The 23,224-nt window shown below is 34.5% G+C and overlaps 3 protein-coding genes, 1 long non-coding RNA gene, 1 other non-coding gene and 1 pseudogene across 5 annotated transcripts; all 6 read right to left on the bottom strand.

Annotated features, from left to right (window-relative positions):
• Positions 1–1,424: 1,424 nt before the first annotated feature.
• Positions 1,425–3,003, bottom strand: LOC108459585 (probable E3 ubiquitin-protein ligase RHC2A). Its single transcript, XM_017758982.2, has one exon. It carries the CDS (start codon positions 2,724–2,726, stop codon positions 1,746–1,748), a length of 981 nt encoding a protein of 326 aa, XP_017614471.1. The 5' UTR covers positions 2,727–3,003; the 3' UTR covers positions 1,425–1,745.
• A 1,946-nt stretch (positions 3,004–4,949) lies between these two features.
• Positions 4,950–6,772, bottom strand: LOC108459982 (glycerol-3-phosphate acyltransferase 5-like). Its single transcript, XM_017759371.2, has 2 exons — positions 6,078–6,772; positions 4,950–6,005 (listed from the first exon to the last, which is right to left on the bottom strand). The coding sequence occupies exons 1-2, from the start codon at positions 6,624–6,626 to the stop codon at positions 5,088–5,090; spliced, it is 1,467 nt and encodes a 488-aa protein (XP_017614860.1). The 5' UTR covers positions 6,627–6,772; the 3' UTR covers positions 4,950–5,087.
• Positions 6,773–12,447: 5,675 nt separating this feature from the next.
• On the bottom strand, positions 12,448–12,550 carry LOC128292515 (U6 spliceosomal RNA). Its single transcript, XR_008282500.1, has one exon. It is a non-coding gene; the product is annotated as a U6 spliceosomal RNA (small nuclear RNA).
• A 4,566-nt stretch (positions 12,551–17,116) lies between these two features.
• On the bottom strand, positions 17,117–17,235 carry LOC128291964 (U6 spliceosomal RNA; annotated as a pseudogene).
• Positions 17,236–17,723: 488 nt separating this feature from the next.
• Positions 17,724–18,338, bottom strand: LOC128291780 (uncharacterized). Its single transcript, XR_008281654.1, has 2 exons — positions 18,171–18,338; positions 17,724–18,078 (listed from the first exon to the last, which is right to left on the bottom strand). It is a non-coding gene; the product is annotated as an uncharacterized LOC128291780 (long non-coding RNA).
• Positions 18,339–18,430: 92 nt separating this feature from the next.
• LOC108459936 (pentatricopeptide repeat-containing protein At3g58590) lies at positions 18,431–21,469 on the bottom strand. Its single transcript, XM_017759332.2, has one exon. The coding sequence runs from the start codon at positions 21,220–21,222 to the stop codon at positions 18,883–18,885; it is 2,340 nt and encodes a 779-aa protein (XP_017614821.1). The 5' UTR covers positions 21,223–21,469; the 3' UTR covers positions 18,431–18,882.
• Positions 21,470–23,224: the final 1,755 nt, after the last annotated feature.

Genomic DNA, 23,224 nt, shown 5'->3' with positions numbered 1-23,224 from the left:
TTTGTATGAGGTTTATAAAACACCCTTTTTCGGCATCATAAAACTTCAACTCGTAATTGCATAACCACTGTCAACTGGGCTCCAGAGTTATATTCCAACCCGTGACCGCATAACCATCGTCAATTAGGAGCTTTAGTTATACTTTAACTTGTGACCGCATAACAGCGTGAATTGGGAGCTTAAGTTGCAATACGATAGGCTTCTAAGGTGATGGTTCCATCCTGATACGATAGATGAAATAAGTGACATTTCGCACTATCGCATCACCTTGAACTCAGCTATACCTTAAAACTATCATAGTATCAACCTCAAACATAAACACAAATAAAATTTTCTCCTTAAATATTCAACACCCAACATGAAAAAAGCACGCATTTTCTGTTTCTTTCCTTAAACAACCTATTTCTCTAAATATGAAAAAAAAAACCTAAAACATTAAAAAAAATAATTGGTTTTTTATTATCAAATTTACCCAATTTTATTTACTCTATTGAAATTTGATGGAGTATAGACTATTCATTAAATTAATTCAATTAGACTTGATTACATATTTAAAAGGCGACGACATCAAAATATTTCTTACAATTCAATCTAACCTCTAGACTTTGTTTAGCATTACTTTTTAAAAATATTTTTAGGGTTAAAAGCACTTTTTAAGCCAGAAACAATACCAAACAAACAACTTTTGAAATTGCAAGTGCTTTTGAACTTAAAAATAAAAGCAGTTTTTTTAGCTTTTACTAGAAACAAAAGTACTTTTGGACCAAATGATAATTTTAACCTTTATAATGTATTTTATATAATATTTATATTTTATATGTAATTAGTTTCCTATTAAAATTTATTATATATAATATTATATTTTAAAATTTTATTGGTTATATTTTATTATTTAAAATATAATTTATATATTAGAAATTAAATTTTATAAATAATTAATATTAATTTTTTAAAAATATTTAAAATTTTTATTTTATATATTAAAATATTATCAATAAATTATAATAAATTATTTTTATATTCTTACGAAAATATGATGATATTAATTAATTTAATTATTATTTAAATACATATTTATTATTTTATAAAATCATATCTAAAATAAATATTTTATTTTAAAAATATTTTTGAGAACAATATTAAATACCTAAATATTAAATTAAACTTTTTAAAATACTTTTTAAAATCAGCAGCCCTAGGTAATCATAAATCATACCATTAGCTCGGTAAAAAACTGGCGTGCGTTTCACACTGATTGCCCCACTGTAAGTATTCATTTTATCTATCCCAAATGATTCATTTTGTCAGTAATTGGGTTATGTAATAGCGCAAAGAAGTTTTTTAAGTCTTGTAAATAGACTTTCTTTCTCTATTGCAAGTCAAAGGCAGTTGTTGAAAAGTTCACACACCATCAATAACAACAGTGGGTGAATTCAAGGATCATGACATTCCCCAATAAACATCCACATTCACTCCAATAAAGCTAAAAGATGACCCTCACAAGGGAAATGAAAATACAGGCTTGATCATTTGCTAAAAAAAGAATCCATCTCCTTTGCATTTATTCTTCTTATCTCAATCTACTACATCATAGCTGAGTTAATATCTTACTGTCTACTGCAGCAATCTGAACCTCATAAGCTGGTATATATACTCCTATTATATATCCAAAGATATATAGAACCCGAATCCTAATCAAATAAGATATCATAATTTACAATGATTTTGTGATAATTGAGAAAAAATTACCATATTCTTCTTCTGTCATGATCAACTTCAACAGCCCAACCTCTTCTTCTCCTTGAAGTAGCATTAAAGGAAAGCCTACTGCTTCTACTTATCCCTGAATCCAGCCTTGTTGCAGCAGCTGAACTTGATCCCCCAAATAACCCCACCACATTCCTCCACACCCTTCCCAGAACCCCTCCTCTTTCCCCTCTGACGCTCACCCCTCTATTCTCCCTTCCCATTCTTCCGCCTGTAAACCTTCCCACCGCGAACCCTCCACTCGGTAGCCTCCAAATACTCAACCCCTCCTCCGCATACCTACCACCGGTTTCTGCCGGCAATTCATTCCGGCAAACGGGGCATGAGTTTCGTAACTCAAGCCATGGGAGTATACACTCCGAATGGTACAAATGATTGCAGGGCATGTTTCGGACTTGGGTTCCCAAGTCGAATGGCTCCTTGCAAACCCCGCAGTGAAGTTCGTTGAGAATATGGGTTTCGTTTATTTCCACCGTTGCCATTGCTTCCACCGCCGCTTTCGATGCCGGTGGGTTTTCGTAACGCCCGATGTTCTGAATTTCCATTTCGGATAACTGGTCAAGTAGTCCCTCAAACCCCGAACCTAATAGAATCTCCGACATAGTCGGGGGTAAGGGTCGAAGACCTGCCCCACCACCGTCGTCGTAATAAAGGTCAAACCCTCCCCTGCTATGCTCAACATTAGAATTCTCCCCGGCGGTTGAGGAAGTGGAGGCTCCGCCGCGTAAGACAATGACGGGATTGAAAGGAGACCGACTAGTGGAAGCAGGAGTAGAGCTGGTATACCTGGAGAGAGCTTGGAATCTATTGGTGCCGAGGCGACGGGATTCGGCGTGAGGATGGTAACCGATCTCTTCGATGAATCCGCCGTCGCAGTCGGGGCAAGCGATGGGATCTCGGTTAAAAATCCGAACGAATCGACTGCAACGGTAACACCAATACGACGTCGTTGATTCCATAGTAACAGAAGTAAAGGGAAATTGAATACTAATTTCCGAAAAGAGGAAACATTTTGGGGGCAGAAGGAGATGAGAGTTGATGGTGATTAAAAGAGAGGAAGAAATATTGATTTATATGTACAATGGTTAAGGGAAAACCAAAAGAGCGCGTTGAAGTGATAGTTACGCTGTAAACGTTTGCTAACATGTTAATTTGCTATTGAGGTTTGAACTGTTTGTTTTGTGTTAGTTTGGCGGAATAAAAGAGGGAAGTTTAACTTCTTAACAGAATTTGGCCCCCTACCACCCTATAATTAAACCATTTGTTTACGTGATGATCATCTAAAAACCAAGCACCACCTCATCACTCAATTAAGAAACGTGGCACGCTTTTCCATTGTCTAACTCACCATGTGAAGAAGGTAGCCTTTCCCAATAACTGCCACCTCAACATCTATTTTTAATTAGATTATAGTTTGGTTGACCAATTAAGTTTTATTTATAAAGAAATATATATCAACATGTATATTTAATTCATTCTTTTTCCACCATAGACTTTGAATATATTTTTCAGTGTACTTTACTCGGTTACAAAGACTTTTCATTTACTTTTAAATTTTTTTATAATTTAACAAAATAATTTTTTTAACAAAATTGACTTTTCCAAATTCTCTGAAACTTCCAAGTAAATTACTTTAGGAATATTAAAAATTTTAATTTTAAATACCAATTATATAATGTCATATCATCAAATTTTAAATATATAAAGATATTATTATCCATTCTTCCATATCTAGTAATTTCTCTATTTTAATTTAATTTTAATTAAAGTATTTAAAATTAAATCATTAAACATATAAAAATATGTTCTTTTAGATATCTAAAACTAGTCATAGTCCCTCTCCAACCTTTAAAACCATTCAGTATTGAAACGAAATCAAATATTTAAAAGTAAAAAATTAACAACTGTAAAAGGAAATAGTTTATTGAGTAAAACTTTAAAACTGAAATATTGTTTGTAAATCAAATCATCGTTTTAATTTTTTAAATATTTTTAATCGATTTTTATTTCAGGATTTTCAAGATACAAAATAATTTCTTAAGGTTACAGTACTTTTGGGTTTAAAGATATAAGAATATTAGTGATTTTAAACAACAAAAGCAGAATTTTAAATATTTTATTTTAAAATTAAATTGAAATAAAAGAATGTTGTCTAAAAATTAAAAATTTTAAAAGAAAATACAAGTACTTAGTTCAATTACGTAAAATTTTAGGAAAACATCAACTCATCGCTATCTTATTTATCAAAGATAAATAAAATACATTACAAAGAATTAATTGGTAAGTTAGATATTCGAAATTAAAAATTTGTTAATTTACAAATTTTTAATTAGTCGATTTACTAGATCTTCATTTTGAATCTAACAACTAAAGAAAAAAACCTTATGATAGTCAATATGGGGCCTCACCACCTATCAATGCATGGTGTTTTTGTCTCATCGTTACTTTAGACGGTGAAGATGTTGTTGATTGTAAACTAATATTAGGTTATTTACACAGAAGAATAAAAAAAATTACAAAAAACCAAAAAATTATACAATATTTACTTATGTAATGCGTTGGGATTATTTAGCCACTATGTTCATGAGAACAATAACCATAAATGGACTAGAATAATTGAAAAATATTCAAGTCCCTAAAAAAGTCAACTATATCAAAATAATTATGTTGGAGTTGAGTCGTAGAGCTATGGCCGGTAAACAGAACCCTTTTTCTATATTATAGAACCCATCGTAAGTAAGTTTTTAATCGAAGTAGGAGATTTCTCCAATAAACACCATAAAAATTCGAACCTAACGCAAATTCCACCGGCGACCAATTTCAGACATTGTTTCTTTTTAACATCATTCTTTCAAAACTTTGAATGATCATTAATATTGTATAGATATGGGTTTTGATTTGAAGTCAATTATTTTAGTTTAAAAAATTCTTTCTATATGTTTGTTGAAAAGTGATGAGCTTTTTGAATGTGAACTCAATCAATTCATCATAATATTGCTTTTGCATTAATTAGGAGCTTTGACCAAAATGTTAGGATTTTGTATATTTTAAGGGTGACTCGTCTTTTTGTTAAGACCATGTTTGGCATTTGTCATATCAATAAAAACACACAACACGATTGTCATTTGTGTATTAATTCTTTAATGTAATAAATAGCATTTTTTTAATAGAAAAAGGTTAAGTTTCATGAAAATCAAGTATTATTAACAATCTCATAAATAATAAATCCAAAAAAAAAAGAAAAAGAAAATCCCATTATGTACAACAAAAGGACATCATTTAATTCAATTTATTCCATACAAAAAAACAAACAAACAAATTTAATGAAAAGAGGGTTTAAAAGCCCTCACCACCTTCTTAACTTGATCAACAAAGGAAGTGCGTGAAACTGTTCCATCATTCCCAGCCAATATTTTGTATTTTTCTTTCCTGGTTAAATTTGTACACTCAAACCCTAACGTAGCAGCCAAGATTCTTTGCACATAATTAGCCACATCTTCTGGACTCTTCCCCGATGAACATGTCGCTTCCATCGGAAGTTGGTTTAAGAACGTTACCTCGTAAACCGGTCTAGGGTTCATGAAGAAGAAGATTGGATCCAAAGCTTTCCACCCACTTGCTGTTGTTGCATGGAAAAACCCTACCCTATAGTTCATGGCAACCGGGACTATTCGATCAGTTAATTCAGCAAATAGGGCACTAAACCTTAATAAAAAAGGTTCCCTACAAGTTGTTCCTTCGGGACAAACTACTAAGTCACCTTTAGCTAATTCATTTTTTATTTTTTCTGCGTCCACTTCTCGGATTCTAGTTAATCTAATCGTCGGTATTGGTGATAGGATTTCGGAAATCCGTGAAATGGAATATGTGACTGCTGGGATTTTGCGCATTAGAACGTTGGATAAGATCACAGGGTCCATTAGGGTTCTATGAGTGCAAACGAATAGGACACCGGGGCTGTTACGAGAGGCGGGTGGTGGTGCTTTGCCTTTGACGACGATTTTGCCACCGAATAAATGAGATATGTAGGGAATGACTTGCAGTGGAAGAATTAGTCCTATGACAATCCGGATAGTTGCTAGTAAGATGCCTAATGGAAGCCATAGGAGGATTAAGAGAGCGGTCGAGGGTGTCGGCCGCTTGACAAGGCGGCCATCATGGAAGATTACCGGAAGTGGTCGGAGGAGCTGTTGATCGTTGAGGTTTTGATTGGTTATAAATGGTGGATGCACTTTTTCCTGCATGGTAATCTTTAATTAGCAAGTTAACAAGTTTTGAAATTGTTGTTAATTTTATTGAAAGAAACTTACTTTGCATAGAGAATGGAATTGAAAACTGGATGTAGCTCTTCCGAGTCCTAAAATAGGCTCATCGTCTACAAACAGCTTGGCGACTCTCCTTGAGATAGAAGCGATATCACTTTTAACAAAACCCGTAGCAAATCCGAACCGAGTTACTACAAGTTCGGTTCCAATAACCTCATCAGCTCGTAAATGCTCCTTGGCAAACCTTTCCACCATAACCCTAGGCGTTTTGGTCACCACAACTCTTCTATCATGCGAGCTAAACACTTTCCAAGCCTCCATATCAACATCATCCATGTAAAACTTAGGTAAAACAGCTCTCGAAACCGATTCAATCTCCGACACCCGAAGCCCTACCGTTGCCAAAAAAACCATCAACTTCAACCGAGCATCATCCAACCCTAGCATTTCCAACAATCGAATCACTGGCCAGAACAACAACAACAATGCGAACCGGATTAAACCGGAGGCCTCAAATGCCACTAACATGAAGTAAGAAAAGGGATCTGGGTTTTTCAAAAGAGTGCCTTCAAACTCAGAAACAACAGATTCCATCACTAAAATTTTCCTTTGTGTGTTTTGCTTAAAATATAAAAAAAAAAAATCTGTTTTTTTTTGGCTTGAATGAAAGAAAATGAAAGGATTTGAGAATATATGGTTAAAGAGCAATGGTTTGGATTGACTAATCTCTAATGAACGAGTGAGGCAGTTTATCAGTTTTACAACAACTTGTCTTATATACTTTCTTTTGTCGTATTTTAAATTTTCTCAGCAGCCAAACAAGTTGATATATCTGCAAAGAATAAAGGACTATACGCCACGTTAACATACGAAGATTGATCACTTAACTTCACCAACCTTGTCAAAATTTATGAAGGTAGAAACTTTTTTGTCTTTTGTTTTTCTGGGGAACAATTTTTGAATTAAAAGTAGGTGAGTGAGCCATCGATTTATGACCCTTAATTAGGTTACTAACTTTGGGTTTACCGTATTGTATGAAGGTATATATATATAAATAATAAGTAAAGGTATTAACTTTTCAGAACGTTCATACCATTGCTTAGCAAAATAAGTAGATGGTATTCCTTAACTATTTTATTAGAAAAAAGTATTGTCTTTGTCACAATTAGCTCCTTGGCTCGACTGTGTTGAATTGTTCTTGGTATTTGATTAAGTCAAATGAATTAAAACTTTTATAACTTTGTTGGATACTAGAGAATATGTATGTACATATACTTCTAATTAAACCCCCATGTGTTACGAGTAATCCAACTTCGATTAGTAAAATTATGTTTTTTTCTTTGTAATTTAATTTTTTAAAAATCAATAAAAGTTTGCATATAGTTGGATTTGAGTTCATGCATTTATACTTTGAATTGTTAAAACCTTAATTTTACTATTAAAATTATTTTTAAAAATTTTGTTATGTATACTGTGAAAAATAAAATAGAATAAAATAAATAAAAATAAAGAACACATAAATTTTACGTGAAACCCTTTCGGAAAAAAAACCACAGGCGAGGAGAAGAAAATTCACTATGTCGAAAAATTTTTACTCAAATACAAGAGGAATAGACTATGTCTATTTATAGGCTTGCAAAGCCATATTCTAGTAGGATTGAAACACCTTATCCTAATCAATATAAAATAGATGGAGTTTAATAAGGTTTAAAACCTTATTCTAAAATAAAATAAAAGAAGTCTAGTTCTATATGGATTTTACTTTTATTTTATTTTCCATCGTATTTTATTTAAATAAGAATTTTGGGTCACTTAATTCTAACAATCTCCACCTTGACACAAATTCTCAATGAACAAGTTCTTCATCGCGAACTTTCAATAAACAAGTTCTTCACCTCTTCCAAAAACCCCTTAAGGGTTTAACTTCAACAATGAACACCAACCAAGTCTAAGCAATGCTCAAACTTGGTTATAGGAAGTGACTTAGTCATCATATCTGCAGGATTTTCATGAGTGCTAATTTTGCTCACAACAATATCACTACGAGCAATAATATCACGAACAAAATGATACCGAATATCAATGTGTTTTGTTCTCTCATGAAACATTTGATCTTTTGTAAGAAAGATGGCACTCTCCGTCACACCTTTGCAACAAGCCTTGCTTTATATCCGGGTTCTTCAACTCCTGAGTCCCTTCTTTCTTTTTAAACACCCATTTACAACGAACAACCTTTTTACCTTTAGGAAGTTTTACAAGATCCCATGTTCTTTTTGTGGAGTGATTCCATCTCCTCTTGCATAGCAAACATCCACTTTTCGAGTCTTCACACTAATCGCCTCGAATAATTAAATGGCTCTTGATTCGCATCTATATCTTCACCACATTTAAAGCATAAGCAACTAGATCAACCTCGGCATACTTCTTTGGAGGTTTAATTTCTCTTCTTGTCCTGTTTTTGGCGATAGAGTATTGCGGTGAAGAAGCAACTCTATTCTCAATTTTGTATTGGCTTGAGGAGTTGATTCGTATTAATCGATGCTCCACCGCTTTTGGTTTTCTTTATTGGAAGAGTCTTTAAGAGATAAGTTAGGTAGCATAGCGCTTTCATCAAAAACAACATCTCTGCTAATCACAACTTTTCTATTTTCAGACACCATAACTTATAGCCTTTTACACCACTTTATAACCAAGAAAACGCATTTAATGGATCTTGGTTCCAATTTTCCATTATCAACATGAGCATACGCAGACACCCAAAAATCTTTAAATCGTAATAATTAGCGGGATTACCGCACCATACCTCTTGTGGAGTCTTTTTCTCAATGGCAACGGATGGAGATCGGTTGATCAAAAACATGCAGAGAGGTCGCTTCGCCCAAAATGACTTCGTAAGTTGGCATTTGACAACATACATCGAACCTTCTCCATGATCGCTCGTTCATTCGCTCTGCAACGCCGCTTTTGTCATGGAGTATGACGAATCGTCAAGTGTCTCATGATCCTTCCGACTTGCACAATCTATTAAACTCATCGAGCGTAACTCTAAGCCATTGTCATGCAGGAAGTATTTTATCTGCTTTTCCGTCTGCTTTTCAATCATAATTTTCCAAGACTTAAATGTGGAAAACACATCGCTTTTTTGCTTCGGAAGAACGCCCAAACTTTTCGGAAAAATCATCAATAAAGGTTAGCATATAATTAGCTCCACCTCTCGAAGGCACTCGGGCGGCCCCACGGATCGAATGGATATACTCCAACGTTTCCTTCGTGTTATGGATTCCTCTAGTGAATCGAACTCTCTTTGCTTCCCAAAACACAAGGTGCTCACGAAATTCAGGTTTGCAAATTCCTTGCCCATTAAGAAGTCCTCTTTGCTTAATTCGCCATGCCATTCTCACTCATATGCCCTAGGCGATATGCCAAAGTTTAGTAATATCATCATCGACAAGGAAGAGGAAGCGACAATTGCATCACCAATAATGATAGAACCACAGAAACATATAACTTGGCAATCTTTCTTTGCCCTTTCATCACAACAAGGACCCTTTGAAATCTTTAAAACCCCACTTTCACTGTGTATCTGCACTTTTGAATCAAGAGTACTCAACGAAATTAAATTTCTTTTCAATTCGAACATGCCGCACGTCACTAAGTGTTCGACAACTCCATCAAACATCTTAACTTTAATTGTTCCAACACCGCGATTTTACATGAAGCATTATTTCCCATCAAAACAACACCTTCAGAATCGTTTCATAAGTTGTAAACCAATCCCGATTGGGACTCATGTGGAAGGTGCAAACTGAATCAAGTATCCACTCGCGCACTTTAAAATCATTGATGAAGCAACTAGAAGTTCACCATCATTGTAGTCTTCTACAACATCGCCTTCACCGAATTTTCCGTTTGTTTTCCCTTTTGATTCATGACCTCCCTTTTAATCTTATTTTGTAGCTTATAGCACTCAGATTTAATGTGCCCTTTCTTCTTGCGAAGTTGCAAGTTTTACCTCTGCTTGAAGATTTCGATCTACCCTTAGATTTACCACGAGGATTCCGTTCCTGTGTTCTACCACGATCATCATCAACATTCCGGTCTTGTCTCCCACGAACAATGAGACCCTCTCCCTGAGAGTTGGGTTTAACCACAAGATGCTTCATCTTATCATACGAGGTTAAAGAATCATAAACCTCATCAACTGTGAGAGACTCGCGGCTATATAAAATCGTGTCTCTAAAGGTTGAATAAGACGGGGGCAACGAATAAAGTAGAATCAACCCTAGATCTTCCTTATCATACTGAACCTCCATGGCCTCCAAGGTTGAGAGAATTTCTTTAAACACTGTTAAGTGTTCGTGTACAGACGCACCTTCCTCCAAACGATGAGCATAAAGACGCTGCTTCATATGCAACTTGCTTGTTAGAGTTTTCGACATACATATTTGTTCTAGCCTCTTCCATAATGCAATGCGCTTTTCTCTTTCATCACATCCCGCAAAATTTCGTTGGACAAATGCGAGATGTAATTGTGTTAATGCCTTTCGATCCTTACGTTTCTTCTCTTCATCTCGTTAATGTCGAAGGCATCTTATCTATCCTAGCAGGGCATCCTCTAGATCCATCTGCAAGAAGCGCTTGCATCTTAATTTGCCACAACGCAAATCGGTGTTGCGATCCAACAATGAATTTCATACTTCAAAGACGCCATTACCGTGATCGAGATGAATAACCCTAAGCTCGATACCAATTTGTGAAAAATAAAATAGAATAAAATAAATAAAATAAAGAACACATAAATTTTACGTGGAAACCCTTTCGAAAAAAAAACCCACGGCGGAGGAGAAGAAAATTCACTATGTCGAAAAATTTTTACTCAAATACAAGAGGAATAGACTATGTCTATTTATAGGCTTGCAAAGCCATATTCTAGTAGGATTGAAACACCTTATCTAATCAATATAAAATAGATGGAGTTTAATAAGGTTTAAAACCTTATTCTAAAATAAAATAAAAGAAGTCTAGTTCTATATGGATTTTACTTTTATTTTATTTTCCATCGTATTTTATTTAAATAAGAATTTTGGGTCACTTAATTCTAACATATACTTTATCACTTTCATCAAATGTATATATTAATAAAGTTTTTGATTGAGTTGGTATCACAAATTAACTTCACATCAACTCAAGATTGATGACACCACCACTAGGATAAACAATTGCAATGCATTTAATATTCTTAATATGATATATTTACATGTTTAAATTTTGTTTTACTCACAATTTATTCAATTTAATTTTTCATTTTTATATCGTATGTATTTCATGTATTATTATTAATTAGTTTTAAACCATACCCTTCATTATTTATTATATGTTATTTTTAAACACATTTACGTGTTCTAAATATATAATTTCCACATGCGTAACGGAATTTCTAATATATATAACTTTTGTAGTATCAATCATGAATATTTATACAAAAATCACGAAAAAAATTAAGGAGAAAAAGTTTTTGTTACAATAAAACCATAGTTTGAGAATAAAAATAAATGAATGGATTGGGTTTGAATTAAGGGTATTATTATAGAAATGGGATTTTTGTTTTTTTGCAATTCTACTCTTTTTAAATTGGTAGAAAAATGAAAAAGAAAATGGTGGTATAATTGGTCTACTTCTTATGGAAAAGTTTTCTTGCCTAAGTTTAGGTAAGGTTGGTTAGAAATATGAAAGTGAAAACCCTTAGTTTTCATTTTCTTGAAATTTGAATGTTAATGGTGGGAGAAAACATATATTGTTTGTCAATGAGGTTATCCATAAGTTTTATATTAGTATTTCAATGGAGACTTTGTATTCGCATAAGTTACCATCTCTTTTGTACAAAAATAAGACATCATTATGTAACCAATACCCCCTTATTTTTTGTTCATAAGTTTTGTATTAGTATTTCAATGGAGACTTTATATTAGTATTTTTGTTCATGTCCTACATACTCATGTCAGATGTATATCTATGTTAGGAGGAGTACTCGGAGTTCCATTATAAAAGATAAAAACAAGACGTGAGGATGAATGTTGTACAATACAAAAAAAAAAAAAAAAAAAAAAATCTCAGTTACAATCTTCTTTGTGGACCTTTTCAAAACACCAGCTATGAACAAACTTTAACCCTAAAAACGTAAGGCTCCTTTTAAGTTTAAACACATCTAAATAACAAGTAGTTAACACATCTAAATAACAAGTAGTTAATCTTCAGTATCAGCAATTACCAGAAATCAAACTACTTAGTACTATAATTGTATGGAACTTACAAGGAAAAACCCAGACACCAAAATTTCTCAAATCTTTATATAATGAATATGGAGACCAAACCCACATGAACTAAAATGCGAAGCAAACTGAGAAAAGGATGGAAAAAAAATTTGGACCATTTCTCGATTTGTGCGTGTCATCCTTGCGCAGGGGCCATGCTAATCTTCTCTGTATCGTTCCAATTTTATCGGATGTCCCCGAAGGGACAACGCCTGTGGGCCGCTGCTTCCATATAAACGCTTTTGCTGTTATGTTCCTAATTGATGTGGGATATCTAGTTGGTTCGCAACTAAACATGAACTAGGCTACCTCATCCTGACCAAGTCACGTGGGCTGGTTTAGACATCAAAATAAAAGCCATGGGCTTGTGGTGGTAGAGTGGGACCCTTTGTTTAAACATGGGCTGCTCACTTAACCTAAGAGACGAAACTTTAATGGTTGCATTAGTAAATAATATTTAGTGTGGCTTAGGTTACTTTTTAAGCATGATTTGCTGGTATTGCTCATGGTTTGATACATATCCCCAACTAGTGCCGTCATAGGAAAAAAAATGAGAATAAGTTGATGGCGGGTTCCCAACTATCCAGTTAAAATAATTAAGACAAAAATAATCATTTTATGATAATTTTGAACAGATGTATTTAGGGAACAATTCATTTTTACATAATTACAAACTTTGCATATTGGGTCTGATTTCACAAGTAGAAAAAGTGAAAGACAAACATTGATGGCTTAGCCACTTGCCGTATTTTGGGTCTTCAATTCCTTTGGATGATGAACTCACTCAGCTCATCTGCTTCTTTTTGACTGCCGTTTTTTTCCTTCTCTCTAGTTCCACAGTAATGCATTAATGGGGGACATCTTAGAATACAGGATTACTGATTCGGTTCGGCCACAGCAAACCATCTTCAAAATATTTCACCTCATTCAGACAGTCAATCCCTCTTTTTTATCTTCGCCTTCTGTTGTTGCATTGTGTATTTCAGCCGCAGATTTTATCTTCAATCTGTAGCTTGACTGAGAGTTCTATTGAGTAACAAAACAAGAGGATGAAGGTTCTATCATAACATGTAATATCTCAACTAACATCTTTCAGGTCTTGAAAGGTTCTTTTTTTTCTTAAGTAACCATGTGGGACATCCATGTCCAATGCATACTCAAACAGGATTTATGGGGATATAACCCACTAAATGCACACAGAAATTAATATACCTGTTCACCATTCATAAAGGTTCATGCCTCACACATATGCAGCAAGCATAAACCAGCTACAAACTTGTAATTTATTTGATCAAATTGATTAGAATGAAAAAACAAACCAAGGCAGAAGCTAATTCAGAAAACACAACTAGAAACATTTCAAATCTAATTTACTGTTTAACAGAGTAAAAGTAAAACAGACCGAACCCATAAAACCACTCTATGTTGCAATATTAAATGAGCGTAATCCATAAAGCAGACAGAGAAGGAGCCCCACCCGCAGACGTTCACAAGAAAAATCAGGAAAAAAATGAGTGAACCATTTGTCCACTTTCCCATCATGCTAATCATTTATGCTGTATTTGTTGGGCCGTGGGTGGGCTCCTGGATATACACATTTATGGGGTTGCTGATAAGAGAAATGTGTGCTGCAAGTAAAAGAAAAAAATTGAGAAAACAATTTTTCTTTGATAGGAGGTCCATTTGGTGTCTGTTGTTGCTGAGTTTTTCTAATGGTAATTAGTAGATATCTTTAATGTGCATGGTCCATTCTCGTTTGGGATATTATAGTTTTGGGTTTTCGGCTTTCAAAGATAATCTCAACTTTAAAGTTTGTTTGAGATTATTTGTTTATAGTTTTATTGGAGTTATATACTTTTTCTTGTAGCTTGATTGTGATCTTATAGCAAGACTTTGATTATAGTAGAATTTTTGATGAATTTTTAAAGTTATGTGATTTTTACCATTTGCTTTAAATGGGTTTTTCACATAAAAATTATGTGCCTTGATTTATTATTTTTACTCGCAATATGTGATTTATTTGTATTGATTGTTGATATATATTGTGCTATTTGGTTTATCATAATTATTTAATTGACTTTTCAGGAGTGAAAGAATATCGATTGTGCTTCTATAGTATTTTCTCAGGTTTAGACTTATCTCAACAAACTGATATCAAAGCTTGGTTCTCGTGTTAGATAATCATGGAAATTAACACTAGTAAGATAATTGTGTTGAAAGACACAAATTATCAACTTTGGCAAAACAAGATGAAAGATCTTCGATTTGTGAAGGCTTTGCGTACCTTTCTATTTTTGCTACTCAAAAACCCAAGTCGAAAATTGATGAAGAGTGGGAATTTGAGCATCAACAGATCTGCGATTTTATTCGGCAATTGGTTGAAGAGAATGTTTATAATCACATTAATCAAGAGACACATGTGGTCACATCGTGGAAAAAGCTTGAAAAATTGTATGCGTCGAAGTCCAACAATAATAAGTTGTTCATGCTTAAGAGAATGATTATGTTGACTTACAAGGAAAAAATTTCTACAACTGACCAATTGAATGAGTTTCAAGGTTTGTTGGCTTAACTACAACCGCGTGATTTTTTTAATCTGCACCAAAACAACTTTTTCAGTCAAGAAAGATGTAACAAAATATCTCTTATTTCTTTCTTTATATCAAGTATAAATATGCACTCCAAGCAAACTTGAGTCTAGAAACAAATAAGAATTTTTCTTTAAGTTTCAATATTACCTGAGTTAACTCTTACTTTCAAGTTCCCACATCCCTATGAATGAGTAAAGTTGCAAAATTCACTCCCACATTTTTTTATTTTGAAAAATTGCACAAAAAGAAATGTGATCACACCTGTCTGTACAACATCTATAAAAAAGAAAGTAATAAGTATGAATTAAATAAATAGTGTAAAAGGAATGGGTATTAGAGGTGTGCATGGGTCGGGCTGGGCCCATAAAAAAATTTATGCCCATTTACAAGGCCCGGGCCCGGCCCGGCCCGAAATATGGGCCTGGAATTTTGTCCAAGCCCGGCCCAGGAAAAAATTGATAGGCCCGAGCCCGGCTCGTCTCATTATATTTTTTTTGCTTTTTTATAAAATAAAAACTTTAAAAATAAAAATTCAAATACATTTAAAACATAAAAGTAAATATTAAAACAAAAAAAACAAGATAAACAATTTTAAAATAATACATAAATTAAAAATATAATAAAAAGTAGTTATATTAAAATTGAAACAAATTAGAACTAAAATAATAACTAAATTAATAACAAAACAAAAAATTTACAATATCAAAATAATATTAAAACCACAACATATAACATAATAAATAGTGTAAATGAACAATAAAACACGACAAAAAATAGTAGCAAAATAGCACCAAAACAGCAGTAAGCTAGGGATTTGCTTAGAAATGAGAATAAAGGGAGAAAGGAAGCAGCAGGAGGAACTAAACGAAAATGAAAAAAAAAAAAAAGAGAAATGTTACTTAAACTTAAAAATAAAAAAGGGAAAAAAATATAATATTAAAATCGGGCCGGGCCGGGCCGGGCTTGGGCCAAAAAATTCTTACACGAGGCCCGGCTCATTTTTTAAACGAGCCTTATTTTTTGTCCAAGCCCATTTTTCGGGCCAATATTTTTACCCAAACCCTCCCATTTTTCGGGCGGGTCTTCGGGCTGAGCCGGGCCGCCCGGCCCATGCACACCTCTAATGAGTATTTATTATAGTCTCTTTTATAGTTATCTTTCAACGTGTCCTTGCACAATTAAATAAAAATTAGACCCAAATAGAATCAATTTTTTTAAAGGAATTGGATTATTGTTTCACATTATACAAAACACAATTTGAAGTGGTGTTGCATTATCAAGCTATTTCATGCCATACTATTTTTCAATTTAATCTCTCCTTCTTTTATTCTTCAATTTAATCCCTTATTCTTTTAAGTATTACAGAAAATTTCCAAACTACTTAATCCTCTTTTTTTTATTATCTCAATAATCCATATTTTTTTTGTTTTTGTTTTCCTTTTCAATTTAATTCTTCACTTCAGTATTTTTATTATTATTATTTTTTTTTGCAGTTTCTAAATTTTCCTAAGGCTTATTAGCTTATTATCATATGGATTCCTATCAGATGGGAGTAGTAAAAGGAAAACCAAAGATCAAACTCAAGAGCTTACATTTTTCTGAGAAATTGTATTCTGAGTATCAAGGAGTTGATTTTTATTCCTTATTAATTTAATTATTAAATTTAATCCCATTTAATAGTATAAAACATAAAAAGTTGATGTATAAAATCTGCTTCTCACTTTTAATTTTACTATTGCCGTATCTTTTTATTTACCAACTTTATATTTTCATTTTACAATATTATATAGATACACTTGCAAAAATTTATTTTCAATTCCTGATATATAGTAATATTTTGTTATAATTTTAAAATTTTAATATATTATTTTCAATATTTTAATATGATAAAAGAATAGAGCTCAAAAATGATTCATTTACTAAAATTAATGATGTAATGACATGCTGTTAAGTTCATCTTCTGGTAATACAAACCACAGGGTTATGAGCAGTGAGTGCAAAAACAATGGCGCTCCCAAACACAAATATCAACATTTAAATATACTCTAAAAATATAAATGAGAAAGAAAAACCCAGAATCTAATTCACCGAACTCAGACTCAAATCGAATATGGAGACCGAACCCAGATTCTAACTTTCAATTCTAATCCCACCCATGGACCTCAACTTTAAAAATAAAAGAAAAAAATTTAAACCATTTCTCGATTTGTGCGTGTCATCCTTATGCGTGTCATCCTTGCGCAGGGACCATGCTAATCTTCTCTATATCGTTCCAATTTTATCGGATATCCCCGAAAGGACGGCCCCGATTAGCTGCTTCTTAGTACATATACGGTTGCTGTGTTTTGTTTCTAACTGATGTGGGATATCTAGTTGGCTCCCAACTAAGTCAGGAGCTAACCTACCTCATCCTGACTAAGTCCCCAGGCCCGGGCTAGTTTGGACATAGGGGTGGCCCAAAATAAAAGCAATGGGCTTATGGTTGTACAGTGGGACCCTTTTATTAAAACATGGGCTGTTGACGTGCCTCAACCCCCTCAACTGGATAAATGGGTCCGTGTCAGCCCAGTTGGTCAAGAAGGAACATTTCACGGTTGCACTAGCATATCAATATATTTAGTTAGACTGGCTCAGCTTACTATTTTAAGCTTGATTTGCAGGTATTGTTCATGTTTTTCAGTTTTTTGTTACACTAACACCAACTCAACTCTCGTAAAGCCTGAATAGAAGAAAAAGGGGAGAAAATTTGACAATAATATGATGATTCCCAGCTATTGGACACAGAAATATCATTTTCAACAGTTGCATTTAAGATCAATTCTTTTACATAATTACAGATTTGTACATTGTTTTTTATTTCACTAGTAGCAGATGAGCTGGAGTTGTGGCCAATAGTAGATGGCTCGGTCACTTTATTTGCTTATGAGACTTAGGGTTCTTCAATTCCTTTGGATGATGGAACTCACTCATCAGCTCAGCTGCTTCTTTTAGACTGCCTTTTCTTCCTTCTTTCAACTTACAGAACAATGCATTCACTGAAAACACCTTGGAAATGTTGATTCAGTTCCACCAAAATAAATGTTGTTCAAAAATATTATACCTCATCACAGGCAGTTCGTTTGATTGCTAAGTGTTGTTTGCTTCCTGCAAACATGAACATGGGGGCATGAGTACGGAAAAACTTAGCAAATATAGAGAATACCCATGTCAAACACATATCAACATCTAGCACTCACCCGAGTCCAAGTAACATATGTCTCGATTAACATCTTTCAGGTCCTGCAAGGACTTCCTCAATAGAAGCATGTCAAGTTGTCAACTTGTGCTTAATCTTTGGGCCTTCCTATTCAAACTCATTTCTCAATTCTTGTAACTATTAACCAGAAAATGAGCACTAATGACTAGAAAGTTGTTATGACTATATATAGAAATGAGATAAATGATAAGTCCAATTCCCACACAAAGAGATAATATTCAGCATTCATAGAGGTTCATGTTTTACTCTTTCCAGCAAGCATAAACCAGCTAGAACCTTATAATTTATTTGTAAAAATATCTCTTCTTTGTCAATACCATAATTTTCCAGTCACTCATTTGACTAACAAGGGATCAAATTAATTCCATAACCCAATTATGAAGGATAAGTTTTAATTCTCTACACCACAAAAGGCAGAAGCTAATTCAGAAGCACCATATAATTTAATCATTAAAAAAGATCTCTTCCTTCGTCAAAACCCAAAATTCTTCCAATCATTCTCATTGGCCAACTGGGATTTTTCAAGGGAAATTTTTTGATCATTTATTTCACAGCCCATTTATAATGATAACAGCTATTGAATTTGTTGACGAGGGGTATTAACAAGGGAGGTATGAAGCCAGTAAACGCAGAGATGATACAATAGGAACAATGCGGTAAGACATGGCCCTGATTCACTATCAGAAATCATTTCAGTCGGGGTATACAACACCATGTCCAGTTGAGAGATTTTCTCCAGTTGTATGTCTCTTCAATCCTTCAAGGAAATTACGCCATATAATGGCATCAGGTGGGAATGGCATGCTGGCAATAATCTGCTCTGCTTCCCCGAGTTTTCCATATCTAGCCAGTAAGCCTACCACACAATAATAGTGTTCCATTTTGGGTTCAAACCCATAGTCACTTTCCACTCTCCTGAAGAATTCCATGCCTTCTTCCACTAATCCAGCATGCCTGCACACGGTCAAGATTGCAATTAAACTGACCCCATCCGGCTTAAATCCATGAAACTCCATTTCTCGGAATGTTTCCAAAGCTTCATGATAATAACCATGGACTCCAAGGGCTGAAATCAGAGATGTCCAGGTTATGAGGTTTTTGTCCACCATTCCACCAAAGATTTTCACTGCACTTTTGATGCATCCACATTTTCCATACATATCTATGAGTAAATTGCAAACATATGTGTCACAGAGACTGTAATCAGCCTTTATAATGAGACCATGAACAGAACTACCCAAAGCCAGGTTACAAAGTTTACTGCACACAGATAAAAGGCTTACAAATGTGTAATTGTCTGGATATATTAGAATCATTTGCATGTGTTTAAATAGTTCGAAAACCTCTTTATAGTGGCCATTACGAGCACAAGCTGCGATCACAATATTCCAAGATACAATGTCCGTATCTTCAAGAATGGAGAGCAGCCTTATAGTTTTATGGTATTGGCCTACTCTATAATAAATTCCTGCAGCAATGTTAGAAGGCACTGTTGAGAGTGGTCTTCCAAAATCTGTAATGAAAGTAAGGGCATCGGACAGGAAACCATTTTTAGCATATGAGGTCATGAGGGAGCTCAAAACATACATATTATCTTCATGGCCCATTCTTATAATCAAACAATGAAGCTGCTTTAGCTCTATGGTCGCTGAAGATTTAAGAATTGCAGAAAATGTAAACTCGTTAGGCCGGTAACCTTGGTGTAGCATGTCTAGCAGTAAAGAAGCGGCAGTACTCAAAAATTTACTAGCATAGCCCAAAATTAAAGCATTCCAAGAAACTACATTCTTCTCACGTATACCATCAAAACATCGATGGGAGTCTTGCAGTTTATCACATTTAACATAAAAGTCAACTAGTGCACTACCTACAACTACATCAGATTGGAAGCCCTTCTTGATTGTTTTAGCATGAATGTATTCTCCTAACATTGGGATCCGCAAATTACTACAAGAAGCAATTATAATAACGAAAGTAGTATGGTTCGGCATCATTCCTTCCCAGGACATTTGGAAGAAGAAATCTAAAGCTTTTTGAAGATGTTCATCCTTTTCCAATGCTCCAATAATTGTATTCCAGGACACAACATCAGTAATACGCATCCCCTCAAAGACTTTTTCTGCTAAGCAGATTTGCCCACATTTGACATATGCATTAATAAGAGAATTTGTAACAGCAACTTCATGATCAAAACCACATTTAATCACTAAACCATGTATCTGTTCTCCAAATTCCAAATCAAGCTCATCTTTCAAGCCAGACAAAACGCCCACAAATGAAGAGTCAGACAAAGAGGCCTCCACCCTCTGGAGCTCACGAAACAAAAGCATACAATCTTTAACCAAACCATGATGTGCACACAAAGAAATAATTGAGTTCCATGTTACCAAACTCTTCCTCGGCATGTGATCAAATGCCTGGAGTGCCTCAGAAACGCACCCATACCTTCCATACAGACCTAACAAAGCAGTGCCGACAAAGGAATCTGCGAAGAACAATCCGTTCTTGACAACCAATGCTTGTAATTGAACCCCACCAGAGAGACTCAATGCCTGAGACGATAAGAGTCCCGCCAACACATAGGGAGTAGGCAAAAAACCATAACTCCTCATCGAAGAAAACAATTCGCAAGCGGCCCAGAGGTCCCCAGATTTACCATAGGCAGTGATCATCGAACTAAACGATACTGTATTTCTGTTGGTCATATTGTCAAACACTTTGCGTGCCACTGGTAAATGCCCGAGTAATGCATACTGAGAGATGATATTGTTGAATAAAAAGATGGGTTGGGAGGCGTAAGGGCCGAAGGTGATGGCAAGGGCGTGCAGAGGCTGGGTGGATATAAGGGAAGGAAAAGCTGAGCTAGATTTGAGTAATTGAAGGAGACGGTGTTGGGTTTTTAAGAAATCGTAGCAGCTCATGCAGGCGGGAAAAGGTGGTCGAGTAGCAGGTCTGAAGGTTTTCCGGTGATGGTCTTGTCGTAGTAGACCAAGCACAGACAGCAAACTATTGCAAATCTCTACATAATACATATCGAGACATTCACTGTTCAAAACAGTAAAAAAAAAAAACCCCGACCAAAACTGTAAATTGTAATCCGTTCCGAGCAAAACCGAACATCAAACCAAGGTTTTTTTATATAAATAATCTAAAAATATTAATTAATTACAAGAATAACTATATACGAAAATGGGTACTAGTTGGTGTCACTTTACTAACCGGCAACACTATTCCTTTTACCCTTATCATTGTCTAATTATCAGTGTTTAAACAAAGAATTTTTTTGGCATAATCACACTATCTCAAGCAGTATTCATATATAATATTTTGAAATATTCGTGAAAAATATGAATATTTACTTAATATATTTTTAATGAATATTATTGGTGTGTCAAGTAACATCAGTTAATTTAAAAAAAAAAAAGTCAGTTAAAATAAATTTTTTAATGTACAAAGCAAATGTGTATAGATGGGGACTTAAAAAAAAAAAAGAAAGAGTGAAATGACAAAAAAAAAAAAATGAAAAGAAACAATTCAAATAGAAAAGAAAAAAACGAAAAAGAAAATAAAAGGGGACAGATTGTTTGCTTCATAAATGATCTTTTCCTTTCTCATATTTTTTTTGGTAACAAAAAAAAATTACAACTCAAGATCAAACATTTAAACCACCAATACATTATCCTGGTCCAAAAATCACAATCCTGGTACCCTATCTCTCCTAAGCTTCACAATCTTATCCGCAATTCCATTTTCTTCTCTTGGAATATGTTGAAGATTTCAATGATTCAGTTGTTTTAACAGCAAAATAATTCTTATAATTAAAGTAGAATTAGAACCTTTACGAACTCCTTCATGAATGAGGTTTACTGCTTCAAGATTGTCTGTTCGGATGGTAACTTTTCGAAAACCACGGTCAAGGGCAATTTGCAACCCATCTGGAATGCCCTATAATTCTGAATCAATAACTTCACAAATTCCTAAATACCTCGTGTAACCAACGATCCAAGCTCCTTTCTTATCCCGCAGAAGCCCTCCAGCTGCAGCAAACATATTCTCATAATTAACCGATCCATCCGTGTTCATAAAGACCCAATCATCCAGAGAGTCAGGAACAAATCAGTCCGTGGGGGTTTGGTGCCTTCCGATCTGGATATTGAAATGTACTGTTTCGCCCAACATAAGGAGGCTTTGATCACCTCATTAGTACTCCAAGAAACGCATTGAAAAGTACGAAGGTTTCGATTTTTCCACATGCGCCAGATGATAATCCCGAACAGACAAGACCAATTGACTCCACTATCTGGCGTCAAGGCATGCTGGTTCCGTAAATTAAGCTCCATCCAATAATGAAGAGATCCTGCAAAAAAGACAGATTGTCTACCTGTAGGGATTATCTATAACCAAATTTTCCTTGCCGTTCTGCAGTCCCGAAGCACATGAAGGATATTCTCGTAATGATGACCACAAGTACCGCAAGCAGTGTCAGAGCCCAAACCTCTTCGTATTCTTTCAACATTAGTGAGTAAACGATGTTTAAGAATAAGCCAAATGAACACTTTAACTCTTTGTGGTCCAATATACTTCCGAGGTAATTTCCAAACATCTTCCTTTATATGCCAAGAATCTTCTCTAAGTTTATTATAAGTGCTTTTAACAGTAAAAGCACCAGATGTAGTTTCCTCCCAAATAATTATGTCCGAACCGGAATTTGATTGGGGTGGTGGAATTCTAACAATTTTCTGAATAATGTCTTCAGATAACCAAAGGCGAAAGAAGTCTAAATTCCAATCCCCGTTCTCCGTGACCATGTCACTAAGGGGACAATCCATATCCAAGTTAGTAGTACAGACTATTTTTTTGGATAAAGGTCCCACTTTAGGCACCCACGAATCCTTCCAGCAATTTATTTTACGCCCATTTCCAACTGACCAGAGTAAATTTTCCCGAATAAGCGGCCAAATCTTCGATAAAAATCTCCACAAGAAAGAGCACCGCCCCATCGATAAAGACTCAAGTAACCTATTTTGAACCCCA

The sequence above is a fragment of the Gossypium arboreum genome, chromosome 4, assembly GCF_025698485.1.
Source record: "Gossypium arboreum isolate Shixiya-1 chromosome 4, ASM2569848v2, whole genome shotgun sequence".
Taxonomy (NCBI): domain Eukaryota; kingdom Viridiplantae; phylum Streptophyta; class Magnoliopsida; order Malvales; family Malvaceae; genus Gossypium; species Gossypium arboreum.
Note: the sequence above shows the minus strand (reverse complement) of the source record. Positions and strands in the feature narration are given on the sequence as shown.

Coding starts and splice junctions, on each gene's coding strand:
- LOC108459936 (XM_017759332.2), bottom strand. CDS start 21,222: ATGTATTATGTAGAGATTTGCAATAGTTTGCTGTCTGTGCTTGGTCTA.
- LOC108459585 (XM_017758982.2), bottom strand. CDS start 2,726: ATGGAATCAACGACGTCGTATTGGTGTTACCGTTGCAGTCGATTCGTT.
- LOC108459982 (XM_017759371.2), bottom strand. CDS start 6,626: ATGGAATCTGTTGTTTCTGAGTTTGAAGGCACTCTTTTGAAAAACCCA. Junction 6,006..6,077: donor AATTCCATTCTCTATGCAAA/GTAAGTTTCTTT, acceptor ATTACCATGCAG/GAAAAAGTGCATCCACCATT.